The sequence below is a fragment of the Carcharodon carcharias genome, chromosome 6 (genome assembly GCF_017639515.1).
Source record: "Carcharodon carcharias isolate sCarCar2 chromosome 6, sCarCar2.pri, whole genome shotgun sequence".
Classification (NCBI taxonomy): domain Eukaryota; kingdom Metazoa; phylum Chordata; class Chondrichthyes; order Lamniformes; family Lamnidae; genus Carcharodon; species Carcharodon carcharias.
Window position 1 is genome coordinate 168571737 of NC_054472.1, and position 18432 is coordinate 168590168.

At 40.5% G+C, this 18432-nt stretch overlaps 1 protein-coding gene across 9 annotated transcripts in view; it reads left to right on the forward strand.

Annotated features, from left to right (window-relative positions):
- Window positions 1–18432, forward strand: part of ptk2aa (protein tyrosine kinase 2aa) — a 551780-nt gene that overhangs the window by 517414 nt on the left and 15934 nt on the right. For 7 of the 9 annotated variants that reach the window (XM_041189015.1, XM_041189013.1, XM_041189014.1 and 4 more), the window contains 2 exons: window positions 573–679; window positions 14998–15006. In XM_041189015.1, the coding sequence (XP_041044949.1) occupies window positions 573–679; window positions 14998–15006 (116 nt within the window). The remainder of the gene's footprint in view (window positions 1–572; window positions 680–14997; window positions 15007–18432) is intronic. The other 2 variants (XM_041189010.1, XM_041189012.1) reach the window with 1 other exon arrangement.

Genomic DNA, 18432 nt, shown 5'->3' on the forward strand with positions numbered 1-18432 from the left:
AGGTACACTCAGTGCTGTTAGGTAAGGCATTCCAAGATTTTGATGTAACAACAATGAAGGAATGGCAATATTGTTTCAAGTCAGGATATGTGTGGCTTTGGGGGGTACTGGCAGGTGGTGGTGTTCGCATGCACCTGCTTCCCATTGTCCTTCTAGGTGGTAGAACTTGCAGGTTTGCCAAGTGCTGTCAAATAAGCCTTGGTGAGTTGCTGCTGTGCATTTTGTAGATAGCACACACTCCTGCCACGGGGTGCTGGTGGAGGAGGGAGTGAATGCTTAAGCTGGTGAATAGGGGCGCCAATCAAACGAGCTGCTTTGTCCTGGATTTTGTCAATTCGGATGAGGCCAGGTCCTCAATTGACCAGGCCTCGTATTGTGGCAATCGAGCATTCCACTGGTCAGATGCACAACATCTGCTCTCTGAAGAAGTCTATCCTACATTCTGTGAAAGTATTTATAATTGAGTATCCATTATCTGCATTTTTGCAGAGATGTACTATTTCCAAGTTGCCAGTCTCATAACAATCAATATAAATAAGGGCTTTGTTCTGTTTTATCTTTTTGTCCAATAGAGCATGCAGCACCACCAAAGAAGCCGCCTCGACCTGGTGCCCCCAGCCATGGAGGAAGTATCGCCAGCCTAAACAGTCCAATTGACAGTTATAACGAAGGAGTGAAGGTTAGCATTTATATGAAAGCTTGCACCTCTAATCAATGAGCCATTATGTCTGAATTATTATATGCATTTTTCATTTGAGACAATAGTTTGAGTAGGAGCTGATAGTTTTTTGAGATTAGGGTGAATTCTTATAAAAGCTTTGGTAGTTGGGAACCAAAAGGTTTTCTAACCACAATAATATAAAAGCAGAAAATGTTTGAATTGTACAATAAGTTGGCGAGAACCAGGAAGAAGGAAGCTGATTCACATAATTGCTCCCTCAAACTGCCATATAGTTTTATAAAGTATCTCCTTACTTGTGGTTTTAAATTATATGTATTGTTTCTAAGTCCCTGTGTTCAGAATAATTTCTACAGCCGTCACCAGAATAGAAAGAAAGAACTGTTATTTATATAGCGCTTTTCATAACCACCAGGCATCTCAAAGCACTTTACAGCCAGTTACTTTTGAAGTGTAGCTGATGTTGTAAAGGAAATACGGCAGCAAATTTGCTCACAGCAAGCTCCCTCAAATGGCAATGTGATAACGATCAGATAACCTGTTTTTGTGACCTTGATTGTGGGATAAATTTTGGCCAGGATTCGGGGGTAACTCCCCAGCTTTTCTTCAATATAGTGCAACACGGGGTCTTTTATGTTTACCTGAGAGGGCAGCAGGGCCTTGGTTTAATGTATCATCCAAAAGATAGCACCTCCAACAACGCAGTACTCCCTCATTACTGCACTGGAGTGTCAGTCTGGATTTTTGTGCTCAAGTCCTGATGTGGCGTTGGCCTGCAAATGGATACTAGTAAGTGATGAGTAGATTGATTGCAATCTCCAACTCCACTGAATTCTCAGTTAAGCTATGGGGAGTTGCTAAACAGTTTGGCGCTTTTGGTTTTTGGAAGCAAACCTCAATAGTGTGAAAAGGAGGGAAAATAAAGAGATCCTGTGCCCTTATGGAAAACTGAACAGATTTTTACCAGCACTACATGGTGAAAGAGTTGGAGCTCTTTCTCTGTATTATCTGCCCACGTATACTGTTGTAAACTGTTAACATTTATTTTTTCCCCTCCCGAAGATGCTGATTGCTTGCTGGTATTTGGTTCGTGGGTACCAATTGACTTCTGATATATTGCTCTTATTCATTTATGAACCTTGACATTAGTTAAGCTATTTTTGCCTCAGGATGCATCGAGGCCAAACCTAATCAGCTATTCACTGAATCATCAGGGAGGTTCACTTTTTTTTAGATCATGTATTTGATTTTACAGGAAGCTAATTCTGTAGTGATACTTCTTAAAGACTAGGTGGTCTTGGTCTGTTGCATGTGCTACAATTTTAATGATTTACTTAAATAAGGTGGAAGCATTGGGTACTGAATTGTTTCATCATTCTTCAACAATATAAAGGGAGGTATTTAAAATTACTGATGCCTTTCAGTCAGTTATTTTTATTATTGTACTGCTGACTAAAGACAGTCTGAGAATAACCTTAATGGGCAAGCTTCCCCGCTGGCAGGTTTGAAGGTGGTTGGTTTGGGGGGGTAAATGTTAAATCTGGCAAGCACTGTGTGCGCCACCTACCTACTCACCCTGTCCCGCTGCACTTTTACCAGCGGCAGGGCAGCTTGTTGTGTAGCCTGCCTACCCATTGTCCAATTGAGGCCCTTAAGTGAGCAATTAATGCCCACTTGAGGGCCTCATGCCACCACTGCCAGCATTTAACCAGCGGCAGGAAAGGCCCATGTCAAGCATTTTTTCCAGCAACGGGCCCCCTGAACCATTGGAGGGTCCTCCCAATGTGTAACACTTCCCAGGGTCCACTCCCCCCAATCCTTCCCACCACGGCACCCATCCCCTTCCCTCCTCGCCAGGGCCTGCCACACTGACCTCAAATCCCGGATCCAGCACAGCATGCCTCCTCATGGACCTCACTACAGTACTGTCGATGGCCACTGCTCTTGGTGGCACTGCCAGTACTGGAGAGCTGGCAGCCTCTGTCTGGAAGCTTTCTGAGGCAGGACTTCCTGTTGCTGAGGAGGGAAAGTCTCACCTCATCTCTGTTAAATCTGTGATGGGCAGCTGTGGGAATCCCCAACTTTTTATCTGGGGTATTGAGCACTAAGGTTCCCCATTAAATGCAACCCAATGTATCATGACACCAGGAAATTGTGCCTAATGATTCAAAATTTTTAAAAAACACACATTCTACAAATGCACAGCAAATACAGCTGAAAAGTTGAAGAATAGGTTAAGGTTTTGGGGAATGGGACCTGCTTCTGTGTTATGACACAGCAGTTGGTAAAGGCTGAGTTGTTTAAATCACAGAGGGGAACTTGAACAACTATCATAACTTATATTTTCAATTGGTATGTTTGAAATGCAGCTCTGAATTCAGAAATGAAACTGAGCCTCAAGAGGCTTTTTTATATAAAACGGAATTAAACATTTATTAATTTAATAACAAATTAAACACATACACATGTCTACAAACTACTACCATAATAACTTTTAAACAAATCCCCAAATTAATCACTCCCAGGTAAATTGTCACCAAGGCAACAGTAACCCATCGACTTTAAACAGGCACCAAAGCGCATTTGACCGTACAAATTCAGAATGAGGCTCCTTTCAATTTGTTCCTTTGCAGACATAGTTGTAGGCTTACAGGCTGGTTAGATCTTAAATGCCTCTGCCTGACATACACAAACTCCTTTCTGTTTATACCTAGCTTTCCCTTTGAATGTAAATTTTCCATTGTGTCCTAGGCTTTTAATGTCGCATCTTCTAACGATAATATCTTCTTCCCATTAATTTTATTAGTAATATTGTTTGGCGTCTCCCAGCTAGGTGTAAGATTTTATTTCCACTCTTGAATGCTTTATTCAACAAATGCAAATTTACACTTGCTTATGTTTATCTAATTAACATCTCAAAACATCAAAGCACCCAGACTAGCTGGCTTTAATTCAGTTAAGCCGCAGACAGACACACATAGACACAGACGCTACTACAGTTCCAATTTTTTAAAAAAATTCCAATAACTTTATAGACACTAATCTCTCTTCATGGCATTTGAAAAAGGATCTGCATCCAAAATGTTAACCCTTTTCCTTTTTTTTAATTCATTCATGGAATGTAGGCTTTGCTGGCTGGGCCAGCATTTATTGCCCATCCCTAGTAGCCCTTGAGAAGGTGGTGGTGAGCTGCCTTCTTAAACTGTTGTAGTCCATGCGGTTTAGATGTATCTGCAATGTTAGTAAGAAGAGAGTTCCAGGATTTTGACCCAACAACAGTGAAGGAACGGCAATATATTTCCAAGTCAGGATGGTGAGTGGCTTGGAGGGGTGGTGTTCCCATCTATCTACTACCGTTGTACTTCTAGATGGTAGTGGTCATGAGTTTGGAAGTTGCTGCCTAAGGAGCCTTGGTGAATTCCTGCAGTGCATCTTGTAGATGGTGTACACTGCTGCCACTGTGCGTCAGTGGTGGAGGGAGTGAATGTTTGTGAATATGGTGCCAATCAAGCAGGCTGCTTTGTCCTGGACAATCTTCTTGAGTGTTGTGGAAGCTGCACTCATCCACTTTCCGATGCCAGTGGACCTGTTGTACATTTTAGCATTCGTTGCTTTTCCGCAAGGCCATAATCTAGATTGACGTTCTGTTGCAATGCTGAAGGAGTGCTGAATTGTTCAAGGATCTGTCCTTTGAATAGATGTCAAATGAATGTCCTTGCCAGTTCAGACAGATTTTAAAATGCATGATATGTGAAGATGAGGCAGAACTTATTACTGTGTCCCAGCCAATATTCCTCCCACAACCATTTCTTTGGCATAAAATAGATTTGTCATTTGTTCCTTAGCTGTTTCTGGCTCTTACGCGAGCGGAGGAAAAAAGATCTAAGAATACAGTTATAAAAATCTTAAAGGTGGGAGTGGAGATAGAAAAGGCCAAGAGGAAGTTGCCTCAAAATTTGCAGAACATGCCAAAATAGGAACTGTTAATTCTTGGAACTCAGTGCCAGTAAGAGTAAGGTGATCATTTTTGTTTTAAAAACTATCAGGAATAATTGTCTGAATGGAAGCAGATTTGATGCTGTCCGTGAGCAAAACAATTTGGAGATGACCTGTCACAACACGGGACATTAAAGGCCGCACCTCAGGTTGATAAGGCCATTAAAAAGATAGATTTCTAAGTGTAATAATGAGGTACAGAATACAATAGCCGAGAGATGATGATGAAGCTATACATTAAAATAATAAGACTTAAGTTTTATATTGCTGTGTGCAGTATTGTACATCACGTGTGGAAGGAAATTGAGTCTTTAGAGGGATGCGAAGCAGACTTACTAGGATGTTCAAAACAAAAACAGAATTACCTGGAAAAACTCAGCAGGTCTGGCAGCATCGGCGGAGAACCTGCTGAGTTTTTCCAGGTAATTCTGTTTTTGTTTTGGATTTCCAGCATCCGCAGTTTTTTTGTTTTTTTCTTACTAGGATGTTGTCTGGTGTAAGGAAACACAAACATAAAGAAAGGCTGGAACAACTCAGATTACAGGACAGTATGGTAAAAGTGTTAAAAATTATGAAAGGATGAGACAGGATAGAGGGGGCCATAATATCTGAAATCCAAAGCAGTGTAACTGGGGGGGGGGTACCCCAAAGTAACACTGGGGAACCCCACCCTCCCGGAATTTGCCAGGTAAGGTTTGCACAGTAATTGCCTGGGAAATGCAAATTTCTCATGGGCAATTGCCCTGCACTGGAAACCATCCAGAAGTGCAATTTAAAATCGTAAACTACAGATGGTTCCGACTGTGTTACCTGTGTTACAATTAATACCACTTCTAATTTCTGGGTAACTACTGCACAGACCCACACCAAGCCCCCACAGGACTACCCCAACACTCCCGAAACCCCAGGGACCCCAACTACCATCCCCTACAGGACTCCCCCCACCCAATGGTCCTCCCTCAAACCTCCAATTATTCCCCAGTGGGGACTCCCCACCCCCACGGATTATCCCTCCCCCACATGGAACCCTTCTCTACGACTTCCCCCCCCCACCCCCCCCAGGACCTGACTCTTGACTTTCACCTCCATCCCCCTCTCCAGCCAGGGTCAACCCTCATCTCATCCCCAAGCCCTACCAGACCTGACCCGGCCCCACCTTCCCTTTCTTCCTGGCTTATCAAAAACCTTTAAATCTGGCTGGATCTTTAAACTTACCTGCTTTACAGCAGCTAGTGCCATAAAAAAAGGAGACATGGGCTCCTTCCCTCTGATGCAGCAGCACTCAACTGAAGGCCTCAGGTGTATGCTCCTCTGCACAGTTCTCGCCCGGATTGAGCCAGAAGGTCAGGTGAGACAGGATCAAGAAGATTTAAAGGTTAAAAATGTAGGAGTGGAGTGACAATCAGACTCTGATTGTCACTCTGCAGAAGTTCAGGCCCATAAAATTGGTATGTATTCAGCGATTGAAGGGTCTATAATGAGGGACCCTAGAAAGTGATTTCAAACAGACGGCAGGATGTAGAGATTTATGAGACTGCGGAAGTCACTTCCAGGGTTAGTGGTTGAGCCAGAAACTATGTCAACATTCAAGATTAGATTGGATAGGTGGATGAAGGGAAAAGGGACGAGATGATTTGAGAACATATGGTAAATATGATTAGGACTCTTTGCTTGAAGGAAAGTAAATGCTGACGCAGACTGATTAGGTCAAAGGGCCTAGTTTTGTTTTGCAGCTTTTAAATATATGTGTATTTTTTTAGATGTTTTGACAGGACAAACTGTAAATATTGAAGTTTTGCTTTCAGACCATTTCAAACATGCTGAATCCCAATCCTTTGTCACAAAAGCTGAACAACATAAACCTGAATCAACAAACAGGAAACATCCATGGTCCAGTGTTTCGTTACACAGCTGTGCCAATAATCAAGAATGATGACTGTTACTTTCACATATCAGTCAAATAAAAATAAGCAATGAGGAGGAAGGGAACAAGCACCAAGGAATTGAATCACTGTTTAAAAGCTGTCACTGATGGTTGTACTGAAACTTGGAATACTGGGGTTTATGTGGTATATTCTGTGCAGCTGTATGGAAAATGAACTGTGGTTCTTCCATGAAAATAAATAAAACTGCTTGGTTCCCATGGAGTATATAATGAGTGGAGTGTACTTAAAGGCACCATCAGGGAGCAAAATAAACATTTTTATTTTATTTTAAGAGTGTTATCCTGGAGAGATGCACAGTTTCGAGAACAAACAACATTTTTAAATAATTTTGATGAGTCTTGCCATTTTTTATCTGCTGTGAAATGGCCTATTTCAACACACTAAGTTAAAATATCATGCTACTCAACTTATCCAGCTTTTCCATATTTGTTTCTTCAAATTTTTCTAGTGGGAATAGGCAACACCCAGCCGAGTACTAAGTTTAAAGATCTTAAGCTCCCAAAATCACTTACAGGTCTGTGTAAAGTAAGTTGATCTCAGTCAGGCTAACAGTTGTGGACACTTAATTGTTCTCTATTCTAATTGGCCTAAGTGGGAAAAGGAAGCAAAAAAGCTCAGCTAAGGCTCAGACCCGCCAGTACTCACTCACTGGTGGCTATTTTTGTCTGCCCCAATCATGCTTAAAGTCAGGACAGTCAGCAGGCAAAGCCCCTTTTTTAAAAATCTCACCCGTTGGATGATCAATGTCACCCAACTCAATTTTCAGTCAAAGCAGGCAGCAGCCTTATTTAAATGTTTAAGTTGTAGTACCCCGACACAGTTTTCTTGTACAAGTGGCTGGAACATCTGGCATACTAGCTCTGTTGAGTGGTACTTAATGGTGCTAAACCATTTGCTATTGAATAGGCGAGCAAAGGCTAGGAGTGGAATTGTTTGATTTTCCCTCATCCTTTTTCATTGGAAGCAACTGACTCCCTGTCATATTTCTGTTGTGATGTGCCTGAGATTAGAAATATGAGTTCATGGACTTAAACTTCCAACATAATATCATAAACTTTAAAAACCTTTTATTAAAAATGATGGGAATTTTATTACAATGGAAAAAATTGACATTACAAAAATATCAAGGGCCAAGAGGAGGCAGAGGCAGTAATAGACAGGAGTTTCAGGGAAACAGTCAACCCTAAAAGTCAGGAGGCAGGCAGCTGGGTGACTGTCAGGAGAGGGAAGGGGAATAGACAGAAAGAGCAGAGCACCCCTGTGGCCGTTCCCATCAACAATAGGTATGCCGTTTTGAATACTGTTGGTGGAGACGACCTACCAGGGACAAGTTGTAGTGGTCGTGTCGTTGGCACCGAGACTGGACCCTCAGCTCAGAAAGGAAGGAGGGAAAAGAGGAGAGCAGTAGTGACAGGGGATTCGATAGTTAGGGGGACAGATAAGAGGTGCTGTGGGAGAGATCGAGAATCCCGGATGATCTGTTGCCTCCCTGGTGCCAAGGTCCGCGATATCTCGGATCGAGTTCTCAGTATTCTCAGGAGGGAGGGTGAGCAGCCAGATGTCGTGGTCCATGTAGGGACCAATGAAGTGGATAGGAAGGAGGAGGAGGTCCTGCAAAGAGAGTTTAGGGAGTTAGGTGCAAAGTTGAAAGACAGGACCTCCAGGGTTGCGATCTCAGGAGTGCTACCCGTGCCACGTGCTAGTGAGGCTAGAAATAGGAAGATAATGCAGCTAAATACATGGCTAAGGAGATGGTGCAGGAGGCTTCATGTTTCTGGACAATTGGGCTCTGTTCCAGGGAAGGTGGGACCTGTTCCAACGGGATGGTTTGCATCTGAACTGGAGGGGGACTAACATCCTTACAGGTAGGTTTGCTAGTGCTTCTCCAGGGGGTTTAAACTAGATTTGCAGGGGGAGGGGAACCAGAGTGTTAGAGCAGATAGTGAGGTGGAGGAGGATAAAGGTCAAGCGAGGAATGCATGTATAGACAGAAATCAAAGGTTTGTATGCGATAGAAATGTTCTCAGGTGCATCTATTTCAATGCAAGGAGTATTGTTGGAAAGGCAGATGAGCTTAGGGCGTGGATTGGCACATGGGATTACGACATTATTGCTATTAGTGAGACATGGTTGCAGGAGGGACAGGACTGGCAGCTCAATGTTCCAGGGTTCCATTGTTTCAGACGTGATAGAGGGGGAGGGATGAAAGGGGGAGGAGTGGCATTACTAGTCAGGGAAAATATCACAGCTGTGTGTAGACAGGACAGCTGAAAGGCTTGTCTACAGAGGCCATATGGGTAGAGATGAGGAACGGGAAAGGTGTGACCACACTCATAGGGTTGTATTATAGACCGCCCAATAGTCAAAGAGAATTGGAGGAGCAAATCTGTAGAGAGATAGCAGACCAATATAAGAAACAGAAAGTTGTGATAGTAGGAGATGTTAACTTTCCACATATTGACTGGGACTCCCATACTGTAAAAGGTCTGGATGGCTTGGAGTTTGTCAAATGTGTTCAGGAAAGTTTTCTAAATCAATATATAGAGGTAGCAACAAAAGAGGATGCAATACTTGATCTCCTATTAGGGAACCAGATAGGTCAGATGACAGATTTATCTGTAGGTGAACATTTTGGGTCCAGTGACCACGATGTCATTAGTTTTAAGTTAATTATGGATAAGGATAGGTCTGGTGTCTGGTCCTCGAGTTGAGATTCTAAATTGGAGAAAGGCCAATTTTGTGGAAATGAGAAAGGATCTAGGAAGAGTGGATTGGGATAAGTTGTTTTCTGACAAGGATGTGTTCAGTAAGTGGAAAGCATTCAAAGGTGAAATTTTGGGAGTGCAGAGTTTGCATGTTCCTGTCAGGATTAAAGACAAAGTTAACAGGCATAGGGAACCTTGGTTTTCAAGGGATATTGGCGATCTGGTTAAGAAGAAGAGAGAGGTGTATAGCAGGTATAGGCAACAAGGAGCAAATGAGGTACTGGTAGGATATAGAAAATGTAAGAAAATACTAAAGAAGAAAATCAGGAAGGCAAAAAGAAGACATGAGGTTGCTTTGGCAGATAATGTGAAGGTAAACCCAAAGTGTTTCTACAAGTATATTAAGAATAAAAGGATAGTAAGGGACACAGTTGGTCCCCTTGAAGATCAGAATGGTCATCTATGTGTGGAGCCTCACGAGATGGGGAAGATCTTAAACAGTTTTTTTGCATCAGTATTTACTCAGGAAACTGGCATTGTGTATAAGGAAGGAAGGGAAACAAGCAGTAGTGTCATGGAACATATAGAGATTAAAGAGGAGGAGGTGCTTGCTGCCTTACAGCGAATAAAGGTAGATAAATCCCCCGGGCCTGACATGAAATTCCCTCGGACCTTGAGGGAGACTAGTGTAGAAATTGCAGGGGCCCTGGCGGAAATATTTAAAATGTCCTTAGCCACGGGTGAGGGGCCGGAGGATTGGAGGGTAGCTCATGTTGTTCCGTTGTTTAAAAAAGGCTCCAAAAGTAAACCAGGTAATTACAGGCCAGTGAGCCTGATGTCAGTAGTAGATAAATTATTGGAAGGTGTTCTGAGAGATTGGATATACAATTATTTGGACAGCCAAGGGCTGATTAAGGATAGTCAGCATGGCTTTGTGCGTGGTAGGTCGTGCTTAACAAACCTTGTAGAGTTTTTCGAGGAGGTTACCAAGAAAGTAGATGAAGGAAAGGCTGTGGATGTTGTCTTCATGGACTTTAGTAAGGCCTTTGACAAGGTCCCACTTGAGAGGTTAGTTCAGAAGGTTCAGATACTTGGTATCCATGGAGAGTTTATAAACTGGATTTGAAATTGTCTGTGTGGGAGAAGACAGAGAGTGGTAGTGGATGATTGCTTCTCAGACTGGAGGCCTGTGACTAGTGGTGTGCCTCAGGGATCTGTGCTGGGACCATTGTTGTTTATTGTCTATATCAATGATCTGGATGATAATGTGGTAAATTGGATCAGCAAGTTTGCTGATGACACTAAGATTGGAGGCGTTGTGGACAGCAAGAAAGGCTTTCAAAGCTTGCAGAGGGACCTGGACCAACTGGAAAAATGGGCCAGAAAATGGCAGATGGAATTTAATGCAGATAAGTGTGAGGTGTTGTATTTTGGAAGGACAAACCAAGGAAGGACATACACAGTAAATGGTAGGGCACTGAGGAGTGCGGAGGAACAAAGGGATCTGGGAGTTCAGGTACGTAATTCCCTGAAAGTGGTGTCACAAGTAGACAGGGTTGTAAAGAAAGCTTTCGGCATACTGGCCTTCATAAATCAAAGTATTGAGTATAGGAGTTGGAATGTTATGGTGAGGTTGTATAAGACATTGGTGTGGCCAACTTTGGAGTATTGTGTGCAGTTCTGGTCGTCTAACTACAGGAAGGATATCAGTAAGATTGAAAGAGTGCAGAGAAGATTTACTAGGATGTTGCTGGGTCTTCAGGAGTTGTGGACAGGGAAAGATTAAACAGGTTAGGACTTTATTCCTTAGAGCGTAGAAGAATGAGGGGAGATTTGATAGAAGTTTACAAAATTATGAGGGGTATAGACAGAGTAAATGCGAGTAGGCTCTTTCGACTTAGATTAGGAGAGATAAACATGAGAGGACATGGCTTTAGGGTGAAAGGGGAAAGGTTTAGAGGTAACATTAGGGGGAACTTCTTTGCTCAGAGAGTGGTGGGAGTGTGGAACGAGCTGCCATCTAATGTGGTAAATGCTCACTCTTAAGTTTTAAGAATAAATTGGATAGATACATGGATGGGAGAGGTCTGGAGGGCTATGGACTGGGTGCAGGTCAATGGGACTAGCGGAATAATATTTCAGCACAGACTAGAAGGGCCAAATGGCCTGCTTTTCTGTGCTGTAGTGTTCTATGGTTCTAAGAGTTCAGTAGTTATGATTTATTACACTGTTTAAAAACCCAGTTACACCTCATTAACAAAATGTAATTATTTTGGAGGTTTTAACAATGATATTACAGTGTAAAAGGGGAGGTTCTCATCAGTTCAGTCATTTCTAAAGATTTGCTGTTTGCAGGGATTTCAACAGCATTCCCTGTGCCAGAACAGGAGATCACTGACAGCAACTTTTGGATTTCCACGTTTAATTGCATTTGCGTGGATGCCAAAGTTGGTATCAGTTTCCTGAGTAATGACTTTGAAAGCTGACAGTTTTGCTGTCATTACAACTGCAAACTCCAGTCAAAAAATATGGACCACAGCAATTCAAGCAGAAGGCCCACCACGACCTTCAGGCAACTAGAATGTATTAAATTCTGGCCTTGCAGTGGCACCCAAGAATAAATTACATAAAAGAAGAAAGGCATTCTTAAAATCCCCTCATGAACTTAATCATCAGCACCATCTATTTTTGTCTACTGAACTGCTAATGTGTAAAGTATTTAGTGATGTCTTTTCCGTTATGCTCCTTACAGTTACCAAGCTTCAGATTTTAGTTTTCCTTTTGTAACTTGCGCTAAAACCAGTCCCAGTCACCTTATTGTACTAACAATCCTTCAATTTAATTTGCAGTTTTGATATTTTAAGTAATTAAAACTTAAAATAGTTAGGTAATTACAGTAAAATACCTTGCAATCAATGTTAACAATTAAACAATCAACTCGTGAAGACATCAAGTTATGACAAGTACTTTGTACAGGAATTTGATGAAAGGGCATATTAACGTTACATAAAAGGGCAAACTTGTGCTCCGTTGTATATTTTTCTTTTTGTACCAGTGAAGCAAAAGTATAGTTTAAAAATTGTTGACTTGATTATCGTGCCTGAAAGTCAGATTCTCCAAGCAACCACTTCATGAAGCAAACTAGCCTTCACTTTTGCGTTGTATTGATAGGAAGGCTGGCTGAGCAAAGAAATGTTATGGATTTTTTTTCCCCTCAATTCCTTAAATATTAGCTTTTTTTGATCTCCATTTTGATTGGACCTATCTGATAATGATTATCTCTGAAGTAGTAGCACTAGTTAAATATCCCATATCTCACAACACAAGGCACATGTTTCAATTTTGTACTTTTTTATATTACCATGCCACAGTAAATTTTTATAATTCACCCATATGCTGTTACATATTTTCTAAAATTTTGAAACTTCTGACTTGAAGGCTAGATTTGTTATTACTACCATAAATCACAACATGTCAGTCAACCTTTGGAGCTTCGAAAAATTCTTCCCATGTATAAGTGTGAACTGCTGGTGTTAGTGTAGAAGATAGCCGTTTTGAAAATGTGAGAAAAATTTCTGTTCAGAACTATCTGCTTTGTTTTAAGCTTAAACTCCTACGCATCATCTTGGCTACACTTGATATCGCCTGCTTGATCCCATGTGCCGACTTGTATAGTGAGCATAATCTTAAACATGTATTTTTGATCTGAAAAATTGAGGCCAACTCCTAATACGAGTGTAGCCCTAAAACATGCATTTATTAGCTAAAATAAATGGGGGGGGGGGGTTTCGACCGAGCATAGGCCTAAACATGCATTTTGGCGTCCAAAAACAAGGGTTGTCGTCTATGCCGGTTCGACTTATACTCTGCAATCTATTGTCAAGAAGTGAAAACTAGACTATTATTGAATGATTTAATAACTTGCAATGGTGAATGCATTAGAAAGCAGAATTGATGATATAAATAGCTTCCACAAAAATAATAATTCTTGTCTGGATTTAGATGTTGGCCTATTTTATGTCCAATATGCTTATCTATCAAACTACATGGGCACCACAGTTTGAGTTGCACAATTAAATATGACTATTCTAAGCCATGTGCCACAATCACACGTACTTTCTGATAATTTACTTATCAATGTCATTCCAAATTTTAATTTTTCCCTGCTTGAGCATATACCCTTACGTGTTATTCTGTATTTTAAAGAAGTATAATATGTAATACAAAATGACTCATAAGGGTGTCCTCTCGGGCAATGAAGCATGGTACAGATAGGCATGTAAACCCTTTTAATGTCATATGACTCCGCAATATAACCCGATATGTTGACCTGCAAGCCTTGGGTTGGTGTGAGGTTATCTGTTTTGATTACATTTTTCTTTTAATTTTAACTAATGTGCATGTCAGAGTGAATTCCCATTTCACTCTTAATCTCCCTCTAAATCAAGATCAAATGTCTGCAAAGTGATGCTTATTTTGTTTGTGAGAAAAGCCAAAACTAGAAACTTTATACAAATATCCTAGCAGTAAGTAATCTTACCTGTACAAGTGATGCAGGGTAGAGGTAGAAGATTTTTTTTAAATTCCAATGAAACAAGTGTGCAAAGATCATAGAAATGTCATTGAGTGAATGGGAAGAGGTGGCAGTAACAAAGGATGAACAAAGGAAGGTTCTTATTGTCACTTTTGTACAAGCAGGTTAAAAAATAAATTTAAAGATTAAATTGGAGGGGTTTCATGCAAAAACATTAGAATGTTATTTAGTTTAAATATTTTCAGAAGCAGTTTAACATAGGGCATAAAAATGTATGATTTTCTACTTGCATACGAACATATGAATTAGGAGTAGGAGTTGGCCATTCAGCCACCGAACCTGGTCTTCCATTTGATAAGATGATTGTTCTGCTTGTGACCTCAACTCTATTTTCCTGTCTACTCATATAACCTTAGATTCTTGATTGACAAGGGAGTCAATCTAACTCATCCTTAAAAGTATTCAATGATCCTGCCTCCACTGCTTTCTGGGGAAGAGAATTCTTTGAATGTCCTTCCTGTGATTCTTGAAAGCAGAATTTCCCTACTTCACACCTCTACTAGTATATGCAAAAAGAAAAATAAGAAATAACTTGTTGGTGTGAATCTAGACACGCCAACTGTATAACAGTAAGCTTGAGTGATTGTCCGTGCACAAATCTGTGTCTGCAGTTTCTCCTTCTACCTTGTTTGAGTTTTTTTTTATCTCTTGGGTTGTATTGCTAGCTGCTGCAATTTTTTTTATTGCCTTCATTGTGAAGTCAAACATTCGTCCAGTTTCCTGCTTTTATGGTTCTTTTCTATGCAGTAAAACTATTTAATTTTAACCAAGGGATGGACTTTATTATTTGTTTGGTATGGTCTAGTGATTTGATTTGCATGATTTTTAAATAATGCTTTTAGTTCAACAAAATAACCTCTTAAAATGTAATTATGTACATGGCGGCTTTCAAATTGCACCCTAACAAGTTTGATGATGCATGATATATTTAGGCTGCCATTTTCTTCACAGCTTTTAACATCGTTTTGTTAACTGCACATTGCATTATTGGTTTGCTTGCTGCATTTTTAATAATTGTTTTCCTTTTTCTCCCCTTTTGGTAAATTGCTTTAACCTTCACATTGTGTTCACCACTAGCCATGGAGGGTAAGCAAATAATATGTGTACTTCTTTTTAATTTTTGTCTGACTTGTAATTATTGTATCTGTTCCTTCAAGGTGACATGAAAAGGGCTGTATTATTGCAACAAGTTTCTTTGAAAACAGTTAAACATTTCGATTATTATAGTAGTAGTGCACTTTCCCACAGAATCTATGCTTGAATAAATAAGGGTTTAAAAAAGAGTGGTTCATGGAAATATACAGCACAGTAGGAAATCATTCAGGCCATTGTACCTACATTGGCTCTTTGAGAAGGCTGGCTGAATGGTCCCACTGTGCTGCCCTTTCCCCAAAACCCCTAAACTGCTTTATTTCAAGTATACATTACATCCAATTCCCATTGAAAGTTACTGTTGAACCTGCTTCCGCCACCCTTTCCTGCAGTACATTCCAGATGGTTGAAGGACAGGATGAGAAAGATCTGTTTGGTTCAGTTAGTTGTGCACTTTGGGCTTCAGTAAAGCTTTTTAATGAAACATTGTTACAGTAACAGCCATGTTAGAATCCTAGATATCAGAAATTAATGGCCAAACAGTAACCAAATTATGTTAGTTTGACAACGACTAATTAGGATTGTGATCTCACTGCTAAAATTCTGAAATGAAATTTGTGAATTTGGAGATGAGCACTGGACACAATCAAAGCAGGAACTTAAGTTCATTACTGCTGGTGCTCTGTGCATTGACAATCGTCTTGTAACTGCACAACAACCATAGTGTTGGTCACATGAGCTTTACATTCCTCCTAGCTTGGATGATTGATCATGGACAATTAAAATGGCATTAAAGTGATAAGAAGGCTCAGAACAAATTGCTATTTTGGTAATCAGCAAGGAAAGATTATTTAGCTTTACTTCATTTGCAGAACAATTCTATTGTGTATTAATTACGCTCCATATTTCCCACTTCAAATAAAATGTCGGCCAAGCACAAGTTATACAATTTTCTGGTGATTATAATATTGCTTTTGACTGACCTTTGCACTCATTGACCCTCTTCTCATCAGATACTTTGAAAGTAAGCATGTTTAGAACCATCATTGGTCCTTATTGCCATGTATTTTAAGTAGTAGTCTATCACCTGAAACTAAAAACTGTATTTTAAGAATACCAAATATTTTGCTTTGGTGAAATCTGGCATTTTTCAGTCTCCATCTTATCCATGTCATTTGGAATGGCTAGGTATTTCTGCTGAAGTAAAAAAATTAATTAACTGATTAACTTGAGCTGCTGCAGGTGAAAGAGACAAAGGACAAGGACCATTCTCTTGCCTCCTTGGCATTTTTGTTCAAGCTTTATGTGTAGCACAATGGACTGGAGAAGGAGAGAGAGAGAGAAACCTAGACAAAGTAAATTGACCAAAAAATAAATAAATTTGGGGTTTTCACCAAATTTGACTAGTAATTTCCTTTCTTCATGCAATATGTTTAAAAACAGACCTGCTATGAGTAGTCAAATTCTGACTGTGTAGGTGAATGTTACATTGTTTTTCTAAGAAATTTCTTGTCACTCAGAGGTGAACTGAAAACTATACCAGCAGATGAGCATGAGGTTATGGACAATGACATTGCAATCTGAAGTTAACGTATCATTAAGTTTTAAACTCAAAGTTATAAATGATTTCCTCTCAGGCATTTTTTTTTAATTGGTATGGTTGTACCTTGGTTCATCCAAGCCCCTCAATTTTCAGCATATCAACAGTTGTCAAATGATATGATCTTAGCACAACTGTGTACCTTTTTGAAGTACAAATACTAAAAAAGGCAAAACAATTTCATATTGCTTTACATTGACAGCTTTTCAGGCATTATGCATTTTGGAGTTTGTACAACTTTTTGAATAATCTTCACAAAATGCTTTTTAGTATTTAATTTTCTAACCTAAAGGGAAAGTGCAATAGAATCTGTCACCATGTGACAAACATGTCTGATGTATTGAAATAACGCATAATTCAGAAATAACCATAAGATTCTATGCTCCACAATAACATGTACTTTATGAAATGTTGTGCAAACGTACCTTGTTACAGATGAAATAAACAATGAAATTAAGCTTTTAATAAAAAGTTAGAGATCAATTTAGGCATCATTTTTGCAGAAAACGGATACTCCCTTTTCTAGTCACCTTCTGACCTTGTAACTAAACATAACTGTTGTGTATTTAACAACACATTCAATTGAATTACTTGTGTGGTTGTAATCACCCTTTTACTAACATGTTTTACATTGATTTTGAATCACTTACTAGGTAAACTACTTTTATTAATGTTCTGTGGCCTTGTTTTGATGAATTGCTGGTAGAACCTGTTACTTGAATGAAATTCCATATGTAGCGTACTAAAATACAAGTAAGAAATGAATTAAGCATGGGGCTTGCCCTAGCCAACAATTTGAACATCATTTTTGCTTTCAAGTGTACTCAATGCTCTCAACTACAATTTGACATCGATGGTTCTAATTAGGAATGAATTTGATAGTGTGCTCAAAGCTACCGAGTACGCTCAAAACTATAACCAGCGCACTCAGCTTTCCATGAGCTGGATAGCTTTATCAGATGCACTCAACAACCTACATTGAAAGGTACAAGGAAATTAATTACTTCAGTAATATCTGAATTTATTCAGTTTTTCAATTAGCCCAAAAAAAATTGTTCCGCTATAAAGTACATGCTTGAGAGCACTACAGTGGATCTCCATCAGTTCTTGATTAATTTTAGTCTCAGGATCTATAAGTTCCATCTACCCACTCCCAAGGTCTCAGGGTATAAACTCTCCCATCCCACCCCTCGCCTCCGGTCTGAGGGTCCAAACTCTCCTGCCTCCATCCATCCAGTCCCCTATCTCGCTCCCCTATCTCCCTCCCCTATCTCCCTCCTCTCTCTTCCTCCAGCTTCCTAACCCTCCTCCTGTCTCCCTCCAGCTTCCAAACCCTCCCCCTCTCTCCCTCTAGCCTCCAAACCCTTCCCTCTCCCTCCAGCCTCCAAATACTCCCAACCCCTTGAGATCTTCAGTTTATTGGGGATAGTGAAGGCGGAGGAATTGTGGGGAGAAAGAGGGGAATTGTGGGGAGAAAGAGGGTAATTGGGAGAGAATGGGGGAAATGAGTAGAACAGTGGAATAAGGGGGAGGAGGATGGGAATAAGGGAGAAAGGGGAGGGGAATAAGGGCGGAGGAGAACAGAGGGGAGTGAAAGAGAGAGAGGTGGGTGTGGAGAGGAAGGAAGAGAACCTATGCAACCTAGGGGGTCCGTGATTTTCCCTGAATTTTTGAAACCCGTTTTATCTCTTCGACCAAGCTTTTGGTCATATGACCTAATACTGCCTTATGTTGGCTCATCCTACCTTAAAAGTTTGAGCGGGGAGGAAGAAGATTGCTCCGGGGTGATTTGGGGGCAGCTGGGGGGGGAGGGCAAGGTT